This window comes from Vicugna pacos, chromosome 21 (genome assembly GCF_048564905.1).
Source record: "Vicugna pacos chromosome 21, VicPac4, whole genome shotgun sequence".
Classification (NCBI taxonomy): domain Eukaryota; kingdom Metazoa; phylum Chordata; class Mammalia; order Artiodactyla; family Camelidae; genus Vicugna; species Vicugna pacos.
The window spans coordinates 11,435,643-11,452,621 of record NC_133007.1 but is presented as its reverse complement, the minus strand read 5'-3'; the positions used below and the strand labels follow the sequence as shown (position 1 = coordinate 11,452,621).

The 16,979-nt window shown below is 40.7% G+C and overlaps 1 protein-coding gene across 9 annotated transcripts in view; it reads left to right on the top strand.

Moving 5' to 3' along the window:
* Positions 1-16,979, top strand: part of RABGAP1L (RAB GTPase activating protein 1 like) — a 569,757-nt gene that overhangs the window by 533,379 nt on the left and 19,399 nt on the right. For 4 of the 9 annotated variants that reach the window (XM_031688779.2, XM_072946070.1, XM_006199603.4 and 1 more), the window contains 2 exons: positions 5,479-5,571; positions 15,543-15,653. In XM_031688779.2, the coding sequence (XP_031544639.1) occupies positions 5,479-5,571; positions 15,543-15,653 (204 nt within the window). Of the gene's footprint in view, positions 1-2,905; positions 3,276-5,478; positions 5,572-5,761; positions 6,064-11,742; positions 11,980-15,542; positions 15,654-16,979 lie in introns of those variants that run through there. The other 5 variants (XM_031688780.2, XM_031688782.2, XM_015235420.3 and 2 more) reach the window with 3 other exon arrangements.

Below are 16,979 nucleotides of genomic sequence, written 5' to 3'. Positions count from 1 at the left end.
CTATCTGAAGTGAGTGAGAGCAGTACATAATGGCTAAACCTTTAGCCTGTTAATTTTTTAGGCAGTCAGACCTCTGACCATCAGGAAAATATTAACCAGATCTTATCAGCCTTTTTAAAAATTGTGATTTACTTTGCCATCATTTGCATCTATCAATAAGTATTTTTGTATCCTTTATTTCTGAAACAGAGGGGCAGATTGATGACACCCTGAGAAAATAGCTCTTACAAGTTCCTGGCCCCTTGTTAAAATTTAACACAAGAGAAATGAAGTATCTTTTAATTGGGCTGGAAGTTTGCATAAACCAGTCATAGTGAAAATCCCCCTGAGGTGCTCTCCCCCTACCCCGGTAAATTTCTTCTTGATCACCCTTGTACCTTTTATGAACATCTGCTGTTGCACTTATGAAACTGTAAGGTAATTAGGCACACAATTGGCATTACATCTATACTGTCAACTTCCCGAGCTTTGCCTTGATCATCTGGTCCCAGGCAGTAGATCAAAGTGGTTGAAGAGGGCAGGCTCTGGAGACAGACTGCCAGGATCCCATTTCTGACTCTCTTAATGACCTTGGGCAAGTTACCTCTCTTCCATTTTCTTATTTGTGAAATCCAAATAATACTTACCTTACAGAGTTGCTGGGTGGCTTAAATATAGAATTTTCTAAATTCAAGCTTTAAAACTTGAGGAAATTCTTTGACATGAAGGCATTTTGTGTCTTTCTTAGCGCCAATTACTGCTGATCAAAAACAGCAGAGGGAAGCAGGCAGCATCCCGTGTGAACACAATGCTGAAAACCTCACGTGCTGGTCCAGGCCTTCCTTTGTCTTCAATGACAGGTTTTAGTGCAGTGGTTTTCAGTAGGAATCCCACTCCCCAAGCTTCTACCCTTCACACCTCCCATCCCCCAGTGCCCTCCGCTTTCTGTTTGGAAAGGTGTGTGCGCATCCTCATTGCCACAACCAGCATCTGACAGGTGAAGTGACAGGTGGGCCAGGGATGCCAGGGGCTCAGGACAGGAAGTGGAGTCTAACTCACCAAAGAGCATTCCACCCAAAAGGCCAGCAGGACCCCCACCTGGAGAAACACTAGTGGCTCCTAGACTCTTTTCTCTAGTTAAATTCAAACCTAACTTTTCACAAAATTGATAGACTACTTCATAATGTCAGCATTTGCCAAAGATCATCCCGTGTACATTGCAGAGTGTGGACCAAGCTGGAAAATCTCCACACAGATAGTCTGACGTGCTGTGCCGTTTCCCTCTTGCTCTATGTATGCATTTTCCTTAAGTTAATATAGCAGGTGTATTCCAAATCTGTCCCCTAAGAGTTCTCCTGTTCCATTGATTACTGCCAAAAATTTAAGGTCTGTTCCATTTTAAGGCACCTGAACTTGTTAAATGTATAAAGATCATATTTGATAATTAAGAAACCCAACCAAATCATATATGTAAAAGAAGTGTATTTTATTAGAAATAACTAATGCATAGGAAATTCAGATATTAATAAGGAGTGTTCAAAATAATATTATAAAACTAGAAACATGAAAAAAGATCATGCAGGTGGGTATGATTACTGAGATAATTAATACAAATTCATCAAAATTAATCTATAACAAAATGTATATACACACTTACATTCATTATATCAGAGTCATATATAAAAATAGGACATAGATACTGTAAATGAAAAGGAGAGAGTGTGTGAGAAACAAAGAAAGGTGAACACATGGTAGCCCCCCCTTACTGGTGGTTTCACATTCCCAGGTTTCAGTTACCTTTGGTTATCCTCGGTCAACTGCAGCTCGAAAATATTAAATGGAAAGCCCCAGAAATAAACAATTCTTAAGTTTTAAATTTCAAGCCATTCTGAGGAGGGTTTTGAAATCTCCCACCATCCCACTGCAGTCTGTCCGCCCAGGATGCAGATCATCCCTTTGTCTGGTGTATGCGCTCTGCGTCCGCTACCTGCCCGGGAGTCACCAAGTAGCTGCCTCGGTTATCAGATCGACTCCTGGGATATGACAGGGCTCGTGTTCGAGTAACTCGTTTATTACAGTGCATTATAGTTGTTCTATGTTATTGTTAGTTACTGTTGTTAATCTCTTACTGTGCCTAGTTTATAAATTAAACTCTATTGTAGGTATGTCTATAGAGAAAAATATATGCAGAGTTTGGTACTAGCTGCAGTTTCAGACGTCTGCTGTGGGTCTTGAAACATCCCCTCTGGATAAGGGGGAACTGCTGTACCTTTTTCAGTCCGGCCTTCTATATCTCCAACTGAGGCCAGCATCATTAACACTGAGAACGGGTAAAACAAATCAGTAATTACAGTCGTCCCTTGGTATCCACAGGGAATTGGTTCCAGGACCCTCTACAGATACCAAAATCTACAGGTACTCAAGTCCCTTATATAAAATGGCATAGTATTTGTATCTAACTTACACACATCCTCCCGTATGCTTTAAATCTCATTCTTCAAGTGTACACTTACCTTGTATTTACCTAAGGGGAAAAATAATTATTACTGCTTTTGAAATAATAGGTTGTTTAAATTTTAATAATTCTTAATAACGTTTCTATAAATTAAAACTACACAGTGAAGAGGTTTTTAAGTTACTTTGATAAGAAAAAGTCAAGTTCAATATTACGTTTCCTAAAATAACATGGACTTGTCCTTAAATATAGTTTTGGAAGCCATAACAGTCTTTTTTCTTTATCTCATAAATAACAGGAGTTTCCTATCAGCTCTCCTTCCTCCTCTGCCTTTTTTTCCTCTTTCACTTCATGCCAATCACAGGTGGATGCTCAGTATCACCCCACAGCACAAGATAAATAAGCTTGGAAGGTCTCCTAGCAACATATTGTTCTGGGAACCTGCTCTGTTTCCCTGAACAAGATGAAGCCAAACATCCTGGAATCTCAGCCAGATGGGAAAGGATTAGCTTACTGAGGGGCGTTTAATGCATTTTATAAAATTTCACTTTGAAGTGAACCTCCTAACATAAGTAACAAGATTGACTTTTAAAAGGACACTCTTTCACATGTATAAAGAAAAAAACCCTCAGTAATAGTTGCAATTTAAAAAAATACAGTTTTGGAAGAAATTCTCTAGGGACAAGCTTGCAATATATAATTCAGTCATTGGTGCATGGGTCCATTTTAAAACCATGTAGAAATACATCCACGTAGGACTGACCTTTAGCCTGGTACCCACTGGTACCAGTATTCAGCTGTAAAAAATAGTAAAGTATTGGACCTCCTCCTCATCTTGTGGGTAAGTGGCTGCCGGCATGGGCTCCCTGTCCCTTCTCGCCTGATCCTCTCCTCCTAGGGCTATGTGTGGAACTCTGAGACATCTTCCCTTCTCTCCTCTGCTCCAGAGCCACTTCAGTGCTACTGACTGGCCACTCCATCCAGAGAGTCTGTTTTGGCTTTCAGAGTGTATGATTAATGCACACAGAGAAGAGAAAACTAGAGGAAATTGCCCCTCTCAGAGTCAGGAAAAACAATATCGTTGTTGCTGTTTTGTCAGCACATGATCATGTGTATTTCCCTTCTTGTCTATCGATGACCTTGGGGCCACACTCTGCAGGTGGTGTTTCCCTCACTCTTGAACTCTCGTTGGTCCCAGTGTACTGTTGAAGGTCTCTGGAGATGGAGTAATGAAGGATTTGTTTCTCCTGGCAATATTCAGCACTGGTTTTGCAATTCAGTTACACGCTGGAAAGTGTCCTTCCATCTTGTCTTGACCGGGTAGGCATTCCTCCGTGAGCCAGATGAATGTTGTCCTCACGTGGTTGTTGAATGATTTGCACTCTGTGAGCTGTGTGAAACCGCCCAGTTGTGGTGAGAAGCAGATCATTCCAGTCCATCGGGGTTCTCCTGGCGGGGAAGGGTGGGGGGGGACAGTGATTAGAATAAGTGGGTGGCGGGGGGACGACACCTGATGTCTTTGCTTTTTATTTAACACGTTCTCTGGCCAGATTCAAGAGAACTGAAACTATCCTCATCCCAGGAAACAAGAAGATAATTTTATATTCATTCTGGTGCTTTCACTCTTGCTCTCTCTCTCACACACACACGTACATGTTTTCAAAATACCATATTTTGAACTTGACAAGAAACAACCTGTTGATGGCCTTGTGTGGGCCAGTTGCTTTGCTGTGGGTTCCGTGGTGGGTACTGAGGGACATCAGCACGTGGTCCTTTCCTTGACTGAGTCCCCAAGGATTTAGCAAAGTAATGCCCTTGTTATCATTTAAAAACTTGGATGTACTTTTTCTTCATTTCAAGTCACGTACTTTAGGACTTGAACATTGAGGAAAGATTCTGATGTTTAAAAAGATTATATAACTTGGATCATCTAAGAAAAGGCTAAAAGTAAACTTAACCTGTTACATGGAACATGTAATAGATTACAATGGGTTAATTTTACTGAATGCTCTCTGGAAACACAGTTTAAAAAATTTCCATGAAGCAGGCATTATTTTAGATACTTATGTGATTTAATTCTCCTGATAGTCATTATGAAATAGACACTTGTTTACCTGCCAGTTTACAGTTTGCTTTCTCTCTAGTACACAGGCTCCATTAAATTTTCTTTTGTTGTCCAATTTTTAAAAGTTTTATGAAATAATTTTCACTTTTCACATGGTAGAAGAGTAAATTTTACTTAAAGAGAGGCAGTTTAACTGAATTAATAGCACTGTTAAATATATTAACAAGAAAAAGTGATGATAAATGAGCAATGCTGTAAAACAGAGATGGACAAACTGTAGTTCATTTTGGTGAATAAAGTTTTGTTGGAACATGGCCATACTCAACTGTGTCACCGACAGCAGCTTTTGTGCAACAACAACGGTGGAGTTGTTGTGACCTAGACCATATGGCTCAAAAAGCCTAAAATAGATGCTATCTGGACCTTTACAGAAAAAGTTTGCAGACTCTGCTCTAGAATCTAAATTTTTCCCCCTGTGTTGAGTTAGATGTGTTCCACTAGAATGCCAGAGATTTTGTTACCACAAAACCGGCCTCCGTACCCTGAAAACTGGATTGAAAGAGGCAGAGTTTTCAGAAAATCAAAGTCGCTTTATTGCTTTGCCAGGCAAAGGGGAGTCACAGCACCCTAATGCCTCAGAGACTGTGCGGCTGGGGTTTTGAGGTTTTATAGAAGATCTTTAAGGAACCGAAAAGGTGATAACAATCAGGGTGTTTTACAGGGTGTTGCATTCCTCTTAACCTCAATGAGTTTTCCTGGCATATTCTGAGATTATCTTCTGAAATATCTTCTGGATTATCTGCCTGTTACCTCCTTCCTGGAGCAGAGCCTCTGGGTTAAAGCTCTTCTCAGTAAAGAATGTATAGGGAGGGGAGAGCTTCCTGGCAAGGAAGCCAGTTTGTTAGTTGTTTTTCACTCCTTCAGCTTCATTGGGAAACACACTGGAACGTCTAACATGCTTTTCCTGTCACTCCTGCAGGTACCGACCAAGAAGTTAAAGAAATATGAGAAAGAATATCAGACCATGCGAGAGAGCCAGCTGCAGCAGGAAGACCCGATGGACAGATACAAGGTATGGGAGTCACGGGGCACCTGTCAGAGCAAAGTGCCTTCTTTCCCCCAAAGCTGCAGCTGTGGGAAGTTCGCTTCCCTCTGTTCCTTCTTGATTGACGTAGACCCTCTCTGACCGTGCTCGGTGTCCAGGTATGTTCTCATCTCAGGAGACTCCTGAGGCGCCAACCATAATATTTCTTTTCTTTCAGTTTGTATATTTGTAGGTAACTTCACCTGTTGCATTTGTACTGGGAATCTTCATAAGAAGCTGAGAGAAAGGGGAAAAGAAAGAGAGAAAGTGGCTATCGACTATTTTCAAAAATGAGGAAAGAGGAAAATGGCAGAGCACTGGTTTAGCTGTGCACGCTCACATCCACAAAGACTCGTAGAAGGCGAGCCGTTCCGAGACGGGCACGAGAAGGTTGCAGACTTCCCTCTGTGTGTAGCCAATGTTAAAAATACAAACTCATTTGAAAGGAAAAATAAAAACCGCAAAGGTGTATCGAGCACAGTGCTGGTGTCTGTTGCAACATTTGTTCCCACAAATTTCTGAGTAACAGTGACGTGTCACGACAGTGTGCAGTTCCAGAATCCAAATGGTTTCAGTTTACTATCTTAGTTAATTTTAGTATTTTTTAAAAATTGGGCTAGTCACAAAGGTCTCTTCAGTGGTAATTAGCCACGCTGTTCCCATGAAGCCCTGCTGGGGAAATGCTAATTTCAGACTTATTTTGTTCCAGCTGAAATATCATTGTCTCTCTTCAATATGTTTTAATTCTTCAGATTCCTACAGTTGCATGGTGGTTCTCCCCAACATCAGTACATTAAGATAAGAGAATATTGTATTTGTACACTGAGCACCGGCAATGCCGAAATGTCCTGCCAGGAAAAGTGCTGTGGGGACTTAACTAAATCCCCCGCCGCGGGATGACTTCCACCTTTGTAACGAGAGTTGCTCTTGCTTGGTCAGAGAGCTGGCCATGGGCAGCTGCAGTCACACAGTACTTGTCTCTGTCCCTGAACTGACTAGTTTGGGAGGTTCACAGAGGGGACTGGTGGAAGGGGTATATGGATTTTGTAGTCAGATCTGAGTTCAAAACCAGAATTTTTAAAAAAGGAGACAGGATTTGGAATCCAGGTTGGGAGCCTTAACCCCTATGCCATTGGCTCAGCGTGTTGGACTATTATTGAACCTTTTCCTTATTTGTAAAACATACAGTATCCACACTTCCTTGAAGGCTTGCTCTGAGGATGGGGGATGCTGGATGTTTGGTACCCAGCACAGAGCTGGTGTTCGATGGATGGTCGTTACTAGCCTTATTATGGCCTGCTGCCTCTAATTACCCACGTATCACAGGAACAGCATCGCCTTGCGTGTGTCTGCCCCACTGGTTAGCTCTCCCCGTCTTCCTCCTGGTTCTCCCAAGTATTGCTGCCCAATAATCTAACATCAGTAAGTTTCTCCCCTTGTTTATAAAACTGGCTGATAATAAAATCCCACATACTGCAATGGCAGGTAACTATTACCCTATAAGGTGCTCGTAGATAAATTTCAAAGCTGATTTCCACCTCCTCCTGCCCCCTCCCCACCAATAAAACTGATTTTACCATAGCTTATGTAACGTGCCGCTTGAGAAAGGCTTGAAGGAGTGATTATAAAATACTGTTAAGGATCCAGAATGAAGCTCTCCTACCGCTTGCATCATTCTGATTTTCTAAACGCTGCCATCACAATGAGCCAGATCTGGGAAGAGAGGGAAATGAAAGATGAAAACTGTGTAAACTTAACATCAGCCTGGAACTGAACTTGTTACTGTTTTTTACATCCTTTTTGTGTCAAAGAAGATACGTATGTATAAATAGTATGATGCATATTATTTTTTAAAAGTAATTATCACACGTAGACTGTTGATGTATACAATTGTTACTGAGAGATCAAAGTAGAATAAAACTTTTTTTCTTTTGAAAACAGGTGCTAACTTTTAAGCTTGAATGTCCTATTTGTGCATATCAGATACCCTCTATAACGATTTCTTTTGTATTGCTGTAATAGCGTATCAGTACGTCATCCAACTACTATTTTTACACCCTTTTAATAATGTCTAGAAATTTGTACTGGAGATAGACTTGGTAAAGTTATAGTCCTCAAATTAAAATTACATTTTCAAGGTGACAGCTGACAACACAGCATCCAGCCATGAATAGGTTTGTTCTTTCAGATACTCAGTGTCTGGTTTAAGAAGCTAACTATCACTGTCTTTATTAAAGTTAGGAAAGTGTCTTAGAAAAATATCTTCTGGCATCTTACAAATTTAATCCAGTCAAGAATAAGATCTCTGCCATGGGAATAAGCACTTTGTCATTCATAGGTCTTAGACTGTGAGCCTAGTTATGTAAATTCTCAAGAATAACTTGGGGAGATCTCTGAAGGCATTGAATCAACCATTAGGATCCATACTGCTTAAAATTCTGTGTTTACCCCCTCACTTGCTGTATGGCAAGGGACTTAGGAAGATTGTGTCAATTTTTAAAAAAGGCTCAGAAGTGTCATACCATAAGATCTTCTGATTTTTCAGCTTGATACTATTTTTCTTGGGCATAGCGGGGTACAAAAAGGGCCATTTCAGGGAAGCCAGAGGTGGGATTAAAGGTCCAACAATGCAGGCAGAGCTCTCGGCAGTCACATTCTTGCTGTGTCTGTCCAACCAGGTGTTTTGTGTCCGTTTTTCTGACGTAGACAGCTGTCTGCATTCTCAGGTTAGGTCACTGTACTCACCTGTATCTAACACTTGATGAAACAGTGTTGGTGTGCATTTAAATTTTAGAACCCTAAGCGCAGTGGAAATGTTCTGGAATTTGAGAGTGGTGATGGTTGTACAACTTTGAGAATGTAGTGAAACCACCAGATTATACACTTTAAAAAGATGAATTTTATGGTGTGTGAATTATATCTCAAACAGAAAAAAATCCAAGCAAAATGTTCCAAGAGGATTGGCACCTGCCCGCCATCTTCTTTTTATCAACCTCATTCATACCTGTGCAGAGGCCATATGTGTGGGAGGGAGACCTTCCTGTCAGAATTGGAGCGAATCAGTGACTAGGGATCCTGTGTGTGCTCGTGCTTATAAGGGAAAGGCTGACAGAAGCGGGTGGTACATTTATTTTCGTAGATGTGTGTGTATGTGTGTAGTGTATACATCTGTGTATACACATGCACACAGACTTAAACATATATAAATAGGCACGTTGGGTATATACACACGACTGGTGCTGCCTGGTCTTGTATTTGAAACTCAGTGAACTGTGTAATGACTGCTCATAGCCTTTGGCGCACTCTTTCTGTTTATCCTCATGGCTAGGTTCTGAGACACAAAAGGAAACTTTATTAGAAGAAGAATATGTAGTATTTATGCTTAAGCCTCTTTTCTTGTCCTTCTGAAGTTTGACCTGGCCAAGTTTGTCGAGTGGTATTTATCTACTCTGGTATTTTGGTTTGTAAATTTACTTATAGATTTCAAATGAAGTGAAGCGCAGGATAAAGCTTTGTCTGTAGAAAAACACCATGTGTATTTTTATTTTCCTGGAGGTCCCTAGCAAGCAAACATTCATGGATATGCACAATCATTTTTAAAATTTTAGTCATTTTAAAAATTAGTAGCCAAGTCCCGAATAAGCAGTTACCGGCTTCAGAAATTAAAATAATTTGTTTCTCTTTTAAGAAGATGGATTATTTTCATTTGGGGAAGGTTAGTTTTCTGACAATGTAACCCATTGTTGGCACTTTTTTAGAGACTACAGCATTCACCTGTCTTTAGAAGATGATACGCTTTTCTTATTTAATTAAAGAACTACTCGTACAAATGTGAGTTAAGCCTTAAAAAAGCACAGCTAATTAATTAAATTCAGTGAATCTCCCAAAGCATAATGAAGGTTATGTTATTACCTGTTCTAGATGGGCAGATCCTAGAAAGAATCAGGAATGCTTCAACTCTCTGGGGTTTGGGAGACAGTATTATAAATACATAATTTCTAATTGAAGAATCTTATCTGTGTTCAGTATAATTAAATTTAGAATGTTTAACTTCTTTCTTGAGGTTACACATAGTATTTTTTTTTAATCAAAAAATTCAAACAGAAAGAAAATGATTCCTGTAAGTTCACAGGAAGTTTTTCTTGCCCATACTAATTTTCATAGAGCAGTTGTCCCTACATGGAATTTAAAATTAAGCTGTTTAATTATAAATAGTACAAAAAACACAAACAGGATCTTTTAAATAAAGCTTAATTTGTGCTTGTATCATTTGCCATCCTTACACATCTAATGAAATAATTTAGAACAATGACCACACTTTTTTTTAACTTGGTAAGTGAGGAAATTTAAATCATGCTAAACATCTTACCTAGGGAAAAAAAGGCCCCCACCTCCTCCCTTTAAAAAAATTTTTTTTTTTACTGTGTCAGTCCCTTCCTTACTCAGAGAAGTCAAGAAAATGAAATCCATCTTTGAAAAATGTTTTTCTTCCGATGAAAATAACTTTACACTTTGTTATTTTCTACATCACAGAGATGTTGTTGGCTTTTGGAAATATTTGTGTTATGAAATCATGTGCTTTTAATGAATAGTGATAGTCAAGAGGATGGTTTTATCTGCCTGGGACAACTTAATGATAAACTTCAGAAGGCTGCCACTGTTTCTCTTCGCACCTGGATAAGTCGATGAGCTCACTTTGTAAGACGGTGGAGGATGCAATTCTGAGCTGCCTTGAAGCGTTCTGAGCAACTTAGCTAAGAAGGGGCAGGTGGTTTCTGATGATGCTTGTCTGCTGATTGAGTTATAATTAACTGTTAGAGGAAGTATAAATGTTACGCGTGTTAAGAATTTCTAAGAATCTTTATTGGTGATCTTTAGAATTAGCTCTCCAAAAATTTTAAGAAAATTTTTGGTAAGTTTTGTTTCCTGTTAAAGGAGTATTACCAAGAAAATTATGTCATACTTACATGTTTCTACATCATCTGGAACTCATTTGCTTTTTAAAAATTCAGTTTGTTTGCTAGAGTAGTACAGGGATTTGCAAACCGTATGGCCTTTGGTCCCAGTCTGGCCCACTGCCTGTTTTTGTAAATAAAGTTTTATTGGAACAGCCACATACTTATTATCTATGGCTGCTTTTGCACGGCAGGGACAGAGTTGAGTAGCTGCAACAAAGACCATATGGTGTGCAAAGCCTAAAGTATTTACTGTCTGGGCATTTACATTAAAAGTTTGCCGACCCCTGTGCCAGAATATAATCTGAGATTGTTTTTAAATGCTAAAAGAAATGCAGTCTGGTTTGCCAACTGCCAGTTAGTTATTACTGACAAGATTTTCTCTTTAGTTTGACATTTAAAATTGTTTAAATTTCCACTAGAAAGATAAAACTGGGTATGTTGGGTAAAAGAAGAGCCTAAAATGATTGTAGATATCCAGATTCTCTTTCTCAAACCTTCATTTACAATGTAGACATTTAAACGTTTCATCTCTAGGCATTTGTCTTTGAATGTCAAAAACTGTTTGATGAAATTTGAATGTGATGACTATAAACTCTTTTGGAAGAGGCATCCAAAAGAAAAGATTTGAGAGTTGAGTGTGTTGTTGCTAATAAAATGGCACTGGGTCTTTTAGGAAAACATTTTTCTCCTGACCCTTAAATGTCTTTAAAAGCATGTGCCAAGAATTCATTATAGCAGCAGACAGCACACCCAAAATACTGAGCTGGAGTTTCCGAAGCCGCCTCCTTTCCCATCATCTTTTCCTTTAAGGCTGAGTTTATTTCCTTCTAATCACCCATTCACATTTCTCTAGTTTCTCATCTTGGAAAAAATGACGTTCACCTTTCCTTTTACTGCTTCGCCCAAGCTCCAACCCCCAGACACCAAGGAGACCTGGGATCTATTTTTCCTTCTGCATTCCCCTGCCCAGCAATTTCATTCTTTTGCCGGAAGATGAACTATTCTGCAAAGTTTCCAACTTTGTCATACAAGGAAGTTCCTTCCACCCAGCTTTAATAACATAGCATAAACAACTCACACCGTAGTTGCAAGAAGTTCCACACACAGCATTTTCATCAGTCATGCAAGCTGCAAATAGCAGCGTGGAGAGGGAGGAGTTTAGTGTATCAGCCTTCCTGCGTTGAGACTTGCCCACTGGCCGCCTCAAGTATACTTTCTGCCATCCAATGTTATTAGCAGTCCTCGAGAGAACTTAGAGTAAATGACACTCTGAGGAAAAAGAAAATAGCAAAATAGCATTAACAAGTGTCTGTTTTTGTTATTGACATTTCCTAATTGTATTAGTAGGTGTGCAATTTCATTGGATATTCTTTTTTTTTTTTCAATTGTCTTTGTACCTATGATTGAAAACGGTAGTTGGTCTATGACCTTTAAGGAGGTAAGTTTTTTGTCTGTGTATGTCTGTAATATTGGCGTCTGTCTCTCTGAAAAATGCAGTATCCTCCTCCCAAAAGTTACTAACCAGACTTTCCCAGCTGTTCAGCTCCAATGCAAGAGGGGAGGGAATTAACGAGGAAAGCTGTTGTCTGCTTTTTGTTCAAATGTTGTTTATTGTGTGAGATGGAGGAGGTTTCAGACAGTGTGATGTAAATTTTAAGGGCTAAGTGAGCATTGTCTCCTGTAGTCTTGTCTGAAAGTCAAGGGGAGTGGTCTGCCTGTTCTGTGCACTTGCGCATCCACTTGTGCAGACGTACGGAATGTTGGGTATCTCCGGATTGGCTGAAGTTCACGGGGCCAACTTCACGTCTTTCTCGGGTGGGCTGCACTTGCCAGTATTTCAAAATGAACCAAACAAGATTACTACCTTTCCCCAAATGGAACCATCTTGTGTTAGTATAAAGGCAAACTTTTTCTTGAATCAGCCAGTTCTAAAAACAGTTTTGGTTTTTTGGAAAAGACAGCCAAGTAATTTCATCTCTCTTTAACCCTTGGTAAGTGTGGGCAGGTTCTTCATAGAAAATCTCCATCTCAGTAGCAGTGCCTCACCGTAGTACTCTGGGGCACTGGAGGACTCCCGAGGACACGTTGCCGCCCCCGGGGTGCATACTTTGGAGGATGATACTGCATTTTTGGCCCCGGAGCTTGCTTTCCCAAATGTCTGTGAGTGCAGAGCAGGAGTCACACTCCCCACTGTGCTGCTTGCTTCGCAGACACTGAACTGAAGCTTCTTGCTACAGCAAAAATCCAGTAGGCTTGCCCCCAGGCTATTTTGCTTTTAATGGACCCTTGGACACTCATAATTTCTCCCAGATCTTTTCCTGTCCACCCCCACCACCTTAGCTACGTGTCTGTGTCTCCGAGGAGAGGTTCGGGTTGCGACAGTCATCGTAATGGGAAGTTACCAGTCAAGTTTCAGCCGAGCTTATGTCAATTTCTGGTATTAAGTAATATAACCCATCATTCATTTATCTCTAATCAATAATGAAGTACCCACCTGATGCCTTTTTTTTTTAAAGTACTTTGAACAGAGTGCTTTTCCACTAGCATTGTCTGACTACCTGAAGGTTGTTTTAACTCGCTTCTAAGCATGTGTCACTGTAACCTGAAAAACTGGTAGCTGCAGCATTTTCACTTGTGCCAAATTAATGCAGTGGAAGTAAAGAGCTGAGGGAGCTCTCTGTCCCTTAGAGAACTGCAAGTACACATTCAGTAGAAACAGGGCACTTAGCTCAGGAGTAGGTATTGGAACAGCCTTATCACAGTCTCTTTTGAAGAGATTCATCAAGAAATGAGAAAAATCTCTTCCCTGCCTAAACACTCTGCCTTATGAAATAGGTTCTGATGAAACTGTGCTGAGTATTGCTGCTTGTCCCTGGCAAGGAGGAAATTTATTGGAAAAGTTTCTGAACCATTTTTTTTTGAAGCTACGTGTTTGAGTATGTAAATTGGTTCCACAAAAAGAGGTATTAGATGTATCAGAATGAAAGACTAATGTCTAGCCTCTGCTCGAATCTGGATTGCTTCAGCAAAGATTGAAAGATTCAGCTCTAGACACTCTAGGTTTTTTTATATTTTAGTTTCCGCTTTTATTATGCTTCTGTGAGAGGGTAGATGTTCTATAGATGGAGGATTTGATGAGTATAATTTGCCTCTACAAATACATTTGCTGTCTTTTCAGGAATATCTTAGGAAAGGGTTCCTGGCAAGTCAGCACTATTAAGGGGTTACATTGTACCTTGGTCACAGAGGAAAGTCCACTGTGGTTTCCCATAGAATATGAGCTACCAAAAGGAGTGGATTTTTAAAAAACTGTGACTTTGGCATTTTATTCTTTCCAATGAAATTGAAATTCTGAATTGCTTTTTATTTTTTAAAGAACTTTTTAAACTTCAAACACTTGGAAATGTTTTGAAAGCACTAAGACAACAATAAAAATTATCCATTACCCGCAGTTAACGTTATTTATGTTATTATGAAAATGGAATTTTCCCATTACTTGTCTTTTTTTTCCTATGAGGTAGCACAAGCATTTCTTCTGTCGTGAGATATTTTTCACTTATATTTTAACACTGTATGGAAATCTTTAATTCATTTAAAAATTAAGTGATTTGGGTTTTTTTTTTCTTTTTTAGCAGATCTCTTTTGCAAAAATGTTTTGACTGTCCCCAACTATCCAGTCTACCTTTTCCAAAGGAAAATATAGAAATGGGCCCTGTTGGCTGCCTAGAGTCAAAGTGTAGGTGCATCCTTTGGCTTCCCTGCTGGCCCTGTTTTTGGATCTTCTGCCTCCAGGAAAATCTCAAGCTTTGCCCTTACCATCTGTTTCTTAGCCCTTCTTTAATAAAAAAAAGAAAAGCAAAAAGAAATTAGGTTTCCTTCTTTCTATATAACAAACTCCATGTTGTTCTATAACAGATAAAATCCCCAGCCTCCCCTCCCCCTCCACTCCAGGATGCTCTGGTACACTATCTGCCAGGGCGTACACAGGTTTGTCTTCTGCTTGGGGAACACTGCTTTGTCTAAGTTTTTGCCATCCTTGCAGAAAACACTGTTAGGAGTATAAATCTGAAAAACAGGAAGGTCTCAGCACATTGATGTCTTTCCTGTCAGCTCTCTTTTGAACCTTCTGTGACTGCTAACAGTAGCAAAGATGCTTTGGAATGGAAGACACCAAATTGCCATTCGGAAAATAGCTGTGAATGTACACTGGTCATAACGGCTAGTGAAGGGGAGTCCTTGCTTCGTAAGAATGAGTGACTTGCTTTTATCATATAACTGTTTCAGATTTTTTTCCCTTGGGAGTTCAAGGCGGGGTGGGGTGGGGGCGGAAACAGCTCAGTAATATATTTTACCCAGAATCTTTTAATCTGAAGTTAAAAAAAAAAAGCAAACATTTAGAGACATTATCATAAGAATTGTTGTTTTAACACAAAAATTGGTGTTCAGAACAATACATATAGTCTTAGCCAAAGAATGAAAAAGTCAGTTGATAGTGAAACAAAACCATATGCTTAAACATACTCGACCAATTTGAACCCTGATATGGGAAAAACAATTTGAAGAAATGCCTAGCGGTTTCCCCACTTCCATCTCTCCTGTGTCGTGCCTTGAGGTCAAGGGTGGGATCACTGCGCATGTTTCAAACAAAGAACTGCCTGTATCTGTGTTCTAGGTCTATAGGAAAGCCTCAGAGGACTGGGGGTGTGTTTGGAAATCTTGCTTTTTGTGGCACGGTTCTTATGATGCACTCCTGTCTGGGGGCTTCCGAGACAGCTGTAAGTTTCACCGGGTCGAGTTCCGCACCTGCACCGCTCGCTTAACCCACTGTTGTTTCCCCGACAGCAGTCCTGCCTTCCCGTGCCACCTGCGCCTTCTCCTTCTTACACCTTCCGAAGTTCACTCTCTTGTTGTTGTTGCTTGTTTTTCCTCACAGCTCCACTGGCTTCTGATAGTATGTCCAGGCACTAACGCCCACCTCTGGCTGTTGCTCTTTTCCTGCAGAGGGAGAACCGGAGATTACAGGAGGCCAGCATGAGGCTGGAACAAGAGAATGACGACCTTGCCCATGAACTCGTAACCAGCAAAATCGCTCTGCGGAATGACTTGGATCAGGTAAACGTGGCGTCCACTAGGCAGAAGTAAGACTAGACTGTGATGACCCCCTCAGGGGCAAGGACCAAGAGGCTCTCAGAACAGCCCCACAAGGGCTTGCTCTGCCCTCGGCACTGAGTGAGCTGCTAAATGGGTGAACTGTGTGGCGGGAAGGGGACTGCTTGTGCTAATTGGAGACGGAAGAAAACGCAAGCCTTTGAGACAGGTTTGAGTCCTTTCCAAGCAGCATGTGCAACATACTTTTTTCTTTTAATACCTCTGAGCTTTTCTGGTGTTCGTAATCTGCACTTTTCCTAAGCCAAGGGCTGCCAGCATAGTTACCTGAGAATATCAGTCACCAAGAGGATACAGATACCTAACATTTGTAGGCACTGTACTTTGTGTTCTGCAAAGAATTCTCATCTACAGTAACTGTGAGGATTTTATATGAAGTATGTACATTGAGATATTCCTAGTAGTGGATCCACAGGCATTCTAGTGGCTGAGAGTCAAGATCGCTGGTATATGAATCCTGGCATCAGTGCTCACTCATCATGTGACCCAGGGCAATTCTTAACCTGCCTATAGGTTTTAGAAAGTGTCTACCCGATAGGGATGATGTGAGAATTAAACGAGGGAAAAAACTATGGAAGTACGTGTTCAGTGCACGTTAGCTTCGTTTCTAGGAAGCCCCTTAATTGTTCAACTTCCTTGTCCTTTCCGACGGTCCTGACAGCTTTAGGACTTCCTGTTTTTCTTTTGTTAGGATCTCTGGAAATAATTGACAATATAAGAAGGAATCTTGTGCAGATTTAAAAACATCACTCTGTTTTCTGACTTCTAGAAAGTGAATAGGGTCAGAACAATGAGGCCTCGGGCTGTTGGACCTGTGAAAGAGGCATGGCCTGGGCTCCCACTGTGCGCTGACAATATTTAAAATACAAATCCATTAATAATACAGGTATAATTGGATGTTTAAAATTGAACGTTGATGTTTAAAAATGGTCCTCGCCACAACTCCTTTTCCCCACGTGAACAGCTAATTTTGCAGCCTGGAAGTTTAAACCACTGCTGTTGAGGAAAACAGTGCTGAAGGGAGAGGCCAGGAAGCTCAAAAACAAAAACCGTGCTGCTTGGGACACAGGATGTAGCAGACAGCAGCGGCAGCCCTGTGGTGGAGGGCGGGCGCTGGCCCTTTAACCACAAACCCCGCTTCGCCAGCTGCGTCAGGTTGTCAGAGGCGGTGTGACAGGTGTGTGACTCAGAGACTCAGAACCGAAGAAGGCAGAGGGGTCCCCATTCAACAGGGCCACACCCAGCCTGACCTCAGCTGTTGTATTTCTGTAG